General features: G+C 36.8%; 1 protein-coding gene across 5 annotated transcripts in view; it reads left to right on the forward strand.

Annotated features, from left to right (window-relative positions):
• The window catches only part of FRMD1 (FERM domain containing 1), a 51,826-nt gene extending 46,126 nt beyond the window's left edge, over positions 1 to 5,700 (forward strand). For 2 of the 5 annotated variants that reach the window (XM_058167677.1, XM_058167671.1), the window contains exons 11-14: positions 622 to 957; positions 1,092 to 1,208; positions 2,272 to 2,351; positions 4,929 to 5,700. In XM_058167677.1, coding sequence (XP_058023660.1) covers positions 622 to 957; positions 1,092 to 1,208; positions 2,272 to 2,351; positions 4,929 to 5,219 — 824 coding nt within the window. In that variant the 3' untranslated portion in view covers positions 5,220 to 5,700. The remainder of the gene's footprint in view (positions 1 to 621; positions 958 to 1,091; positions 1,209 to 2,271; positions 2,352 to 4,928) is intronic. The other 3 variants (XM_058167684.1, XM_058167689.1, XM_058167695.1) reach the window with 3 other exon arrangements.
• The last annotated feature ends 300 nt before the right edge of the window (positions 5,701 to 6,000 follow it).

Consider the following 6,000-nt stretch of genomic DNA (forward strand, 5'->3'; position numbering starts at 1 on the left):
AGAATAAATGTTCAGAATAAATGTTGCATGTTGGTAGGGATGCATTCATACTGTTTCCAACTTATTTTTCCTCTGTAAGAATATCCATTTTTTATTAATTTCAACACACAGAATAATTCCTATACAAAAGAAGTATGGTTGAATGAAGAGCAAGGAAAACTGCTATGTGGAACAATAGCAATAGCGCTTAGACTTATATACCACTTTACAGTACTTTACAGCCCTCTCTAAACAGTTTACAGACTCAGCATATTGTCCCCAACAATCTGGGTCTTCATTTTACCGACCTCAGAAGGATGGAAGGATAGGTCAACCTTGAGCCTGGTGAGATTCAGACTGCCAAATTGCAGTTAGCGGCAGTCAGCAGAAGTAGCCCGCAGTACTGCACTCTAACTACTGTCCCACCGCAACAAATACTATATGATAATTATGTGGGATATTGCATTTTTAAAAATAAATTAGTTCTCGGTTGCTAGGTTTTATTTCTCTTTTTCCTGTAACATGTTTGGTATCGCGTGGCTGTAATTTTTCTGGTGTTATGTAACTTCAATTGTTATGTAAAATTCAGTTTATTTATTTCTTTTTCACACTTTTCTTTATCTTCCCCCTCCACTCTTCCAGAGAAAAAGAGGTATCGAGAATCCTACATCAGTGATACTTTGGAGATAGATTTTGATCCATCAGATAAGCATTCGCATGACAGTGGGAGCAGCAGAGGAAGTGAGAGTAACAACCGCCTATCTCGACAGTCTACTGACAGCCATGGCAGTTCACACACCTCTGGCATTGAGGCTGACTCAAGACAACACATCTCCATGGAAATGTCTGTGGACGAACCCTTTGGGATGGATCCAATCCATCAGAAGGAGCAGTCCTGCAGTTCCAACATCAGTTATAGTAGTTCTGGAATTGACAGCAACAGCAAAGAGAAAGCCGAAAATGACTTGCACGATGAGGGTAAGTTGTGAAAGGACAGAATCGCTAGTAGCCATTTTTGTCTTCAAGGCAAGCTGGAAACATCAGAAAAATGGTTGGCAGGTAGGTTTAGAAAAAGGCAGCATTCTTGCTAACCATGCTTATATTGTGTCCAGAGGTGGAATTGGCTGTAGATGAGCCAGACACTTTACCTGCCGATGAATCACATTTTGAAGAAATGATCCGTGAGGAATCTATTGATTGTCAGGCAAAAGATGATATTTGGTGCCAAGGTAAGATGACATTTGCATGATTCTTCTTTAGTGTTGCCTCCTGTTAGTAAAATGTTGATCTTCCTTAACTCTAACTAAAACAAGCTGGATTATCTGTTATTCAGATGAGATCAATTTTATGTAAGACACTTCAATTCTACTCTTTCACTGAACTGGAAGGGTTTGTATGTAAAGGGTGAAGGAAGACATATATGGATAGGTTTATTTGTCCATTGTTGATTAAGAAAGATGGAAGGCCAACATTTTGTGTGGTCTGGATTTCATAAGGCATAATGGTAAATTCATCAGTTTCTCTAAAAAGTGGGGCTCCTAAATTGCTAAATGAAGCATTAGTACATTCAGCCCTTTTTATAAATTTCAGAAACTTCAATTTGAATATATGTTTTGCTTTCTCTACAACTTGCTTTACAAATTGTTATTAAATACTTACGTTCATTTACCTGTGAGTATTAGTGTACCATAGTGTATCAGATAGTTATAAGACTGGATGTGTGAACTGGTGGGCAGCATACCATTATGACTGGCCAGTAGGTGTAAATTATATTAGGGGGGGGAAAGGTTTGGGTGAAAAATTTAAAGTTATTTTATCATCCCTTATCTTCAAGAAGTAATCTAAAACAAGGGGATTCATATTACTGGAAGGTTTGTCTTTTGGACTGAAGTTTTTAAAAAATAGATACAAACTCTAATCTTTATGTAGGCCTACCTATGAAATCAATGCATCCAGATCCAACTAAAACCAAGCATAGTTGAGCCATATATAGACATACTCGAGCTTTGAATCAGGTTCACCACTTAATGGGACATCTACAATCTCTACTGCTATAGTGTTCCTCTGCAAGAAATAAGTCTTGCCATTCTGGCTGACTTGTTTGAACAATTTTAGGATCTTATCCTGGGAGCCCAGAGTTTATCATGCATTGAATTGAGTCTTTTCTTTTGATTACAATTGTATTAATTTGTATGTTGAGAGCTGGCTCCAACTCTGTCTCTGGAAGCTGCAGAACCCGTCTTCATTTTTGACTGTCACCGACTATCCTGGTTTCCTCTCTGCCCCTCACAGATATTAGTAAGAACCCCCTATCTATGGTACATGTCACCGTAATAAAGGTCAAAGGCCAGAGTGCAGACTCGCTTAATCAGGTAAGATCATGATTCATTAAAGAGTGAACATAAATCTCATTTCATTTCTCTTCTGCTGTATCCAGCCACTTTGATTCCTCTGTGAGTCCACCAGAATGCCACCATCACAAAATTGTGCCACAGCGGTTGATTGCAGAGTGCTGAGAAATGAAATCCTTCTTTTTCCTTTTTTTTTTTCAGTGCACATCTAAATTAAAACATCATGTTTCATATCAACTTCTTGGGAGGGGGGGAAATTAAATATCACCCCTAATATTTTTGCCCAAATTCATACATTGCGCATTTATGCATCATCATTTCATCCTGTTATTCCTGGCTGGCCCCCAGAAATCATACTTTTAAAATTCCCTAGCTACAGAAGAGTTGCTCATAAAATGTAGAAGTTTAAAATGCCACCATCTGACAAAAGAAATCAACTTATTTGGAGGAAATTTGGATTTGTGACACATCTATTTGTCACACCTACACCTAGTGTAACATATTCTAGAAACTGGATAGGATCCCAAACAAAGAATTCATAGAAAGTCTTAGTTTTTGGAGTTAGTTTCCAAAGTAGGGTCCTGTGAAATGCTTAAGCAATAATAACTTGACCTGAATAGAGATGAAAATATACTTTCATCTTCTCACTTTAATGTTAATGTTACTGTATGTTCCAAGTGTGGTTGAAAAAACTGAATATATTTGTGGGATTTGCTATTTATTCTCAGTTTATTGGGGGAGCTCAAAGTGCTCAGTAAAGAATGTTTCCCACATTTCATTTCCTAGCATACATGAGCAATAAAGATATAAAAGTGAAGTCAAATTCAGTTTAGCAGAGGCAAAAAATGGTTAATTTTCCTAGAATCAATAATCCTAGGTAGTTTAGTTCACTCTCTTTAAACTGTGAAACTCTTCAAACAGGTGATACATATCAAATGATGACTGTGTAACACTGAATTTGTTTAGCTGCGTAGACATAGCCTAACCAGGGGTGATCTTATGTACCCCTTTTAACTATAGAATGAAAGTTAAACATGCAGTTAAGATTGTGGAGGGCTGAAATGCTACCGGTTCACACCAGTTCAGGCAAACCAGTAGTAATAAAAGCTACCGGTTCATCTGAACCGGTATTTCCAACGATCAGCTGTGACGCACGATTTATATTCACTATATAAATCGTATATAAGTTATATATATAAATTATATAAATTATATAAATTTATATAAATTTATATTCACTATATATATTGTTGCGCCAATCTAAATTGTGTGGCACAGCTGTCCTCCCCCCTCACTGTTCTACTTACCTTCAAATGGCTCCTTTTTCTGTGTGAACCATGAATGCACGAGCATTGAACCAGTGGCAACCCACAGAGGATTTCACCACTGGATTGTGGTCTTGTAGCACATTTCTGTAAATATAATAAAATGCTCCATTTTAGTTGAATTATAACAGTGCTCAGATTTGGTGGAGCATGTCCAGATATTTATGAACATAAAGTATAACTTAATTACCATTAAGGGCTTGGTGTCCTCTTGATTGAAGGCTTCTCAGTGTTAATATCTTCAGCCATTGCCTTGCAGGTATATGGAAGAAAGACAACCTATTTAGTCTTACAGCAATTCAGTAAAGATAAGCTACACCGACAAAAATAACATCCTATGAAGTTCATGGATAATAAAGGATTTGAACTGAGGTCTTCTCGGTCATAGCCCATTGTTCAAGATATCTACATATCTTCATGTGCTGGTTTTGGGTGGTCAGAACAGAATAGAAAATTATATTTCATCTGACCCATTTCTTTTTTTTTATTTTTGTCATTGTTATCTTCATTATATTTATAACATTGTGAAAACCTTGTATACACATTGAAATACAATATTATCACAATCCCAGACCTATAGTCTAGTAGATACAATCCAAAAGGAATGAAGAGAAAACCAAACAGAATAGCTTCTTCCTTAACTATGTTGGTCTCTCCTGTGCACAGAAGTTCTATTTGCTACAGTTTCATAAATAACCTGCAGAAATGAAAGGTCATATATTTTGGAATTCTGTCTCCCATACCTTATTTATGCAGTTGATGTTTATTTGACCCCTTCTGTAAACTGTCCACCTTAGCCAACTTTATTATTTGGATCTAAATCCAAATAGTAGAACATTTTAGCAAACATCTAAATCTCAGTATTTATTGTTCAAGTCAGATCACATAATACACACATAATTATAATATTAACGATATATTAATGAAAACATTAAAATCAGCGATAAAACAAAGTGCTCGTACCAAGTTGCATGCATGTGATTTGTTAAATCTGTTTCTTAATTCTTTCAATTCAGATTATTTAACACTTAGTTTAGTATATATACCAGTGGGAATGATATGTATGGAGCTGAGAATGTGGCCATTGAGCACTGAGTAACTTCATAATTGCTTATAATTGGTTCATAGCTTTTTCACCGAGACAAGTTTCACAAAGAAATGCTGATAATATTGAATGAGAGGATAATTGGGGAAACTTGCATAAACAAACTTTTTTTGATGTCCTGTTTGCTGAATGCGGAATGTTTTAAAAAATGTGCTCTTCTTTAATTAGCAGATTGCTCTACCCAAAGCAGCAAAGTCCCCAGAGCAGCACAGCCAAAGTCTAGATGACGTCCGTCTCCGCAAATGTCTACATCCACCACTGAGTACCACGTTGTCTTCGGATACCTCTCACAGTTATACATTTGGTTGTGCCTTAGAGGATAAGCTAGCCAGCTATGGATGTGTGTATTCAACAGCCGATTGTAAAACTAAGTCAGCCCTCTATGGAAAGAGGTCCATGAACTGCTTGTCTTTAGATCTCTTAGGAGAAGATCAGTTCCCAGAAGAATTTGTGGTGTAGCCACATGGCGGAAGCCTCTCGGACCATCTTTTCAGAACATCTGCAAAACAATTGAATTACTACTGTTGGAAAACAGTACATGCATAAGTATCTTTAATATTTTATATCTCATTGGAACATTTTGTCACTAAGAATACAGCTGGCAAAGGACCTCAAATAGTGAATGTTCAATCTAAAAGTCTTTCCCCCGAGTGTGGTGCATCAGACACTTTTTCTTCACCTGGTTGTACTATGTATAATTTAGGGGGACATTTCTATTTTCCTGAAAGCAATCTACTGCCTGTAATTATCTACTATGCCGAAGGTTGTGACTTCCATCATCCTTGGCTTCATCAAGATAGAATATGCATTGTTTTTATAAACTGTTCTTTTTTTGTTGTTGTTAAATTCATGACTCTTCTTCCAACTTTTTTTTTAATTATAAACAACCTTTTTGCCTATTTTCAATGTGAATAAATCAATATAGGTGGGGAAAACTGTTTTCAGGCTTTGCTTCTCTTTTATTTACTTCTATGTAGGGAGGATGTTCCTGTTTGTTAGAAGCCACTAACGGGCAGTAATGTTTGTAGGGGCCTGTTCTGTGTAATAGATGTAAGAAACACAAACAATTATACAAGCAAATGTTGTCCCCTTTTTAGAAATGATCATCAGGTCACTGACTAGGAAGTTCTAAACTATTGGTATAAAGCAGTGGTGAAATTCAGCCAGTTCTGTCCGGCTTAGGTGAACTGGTAGCGCCTACAGCGGGAGGCTCCGTCCACCTGTCCGGACATAATCATGT

Source organism: Ahaetulla prasina, chromosome 1 (genome assembly GCF_028640845.1).
Source record: "Ahaetulla prasina isolate Xishuangbanna chromosome 1, ASM2864084v1, whole genome shotgun sequence".
NCBI lineage: Eukaryota > Metazoa > Chordata > Lepidosauria > Squamata > Colubridae > Ahaetulla > Ahaetulla prasina.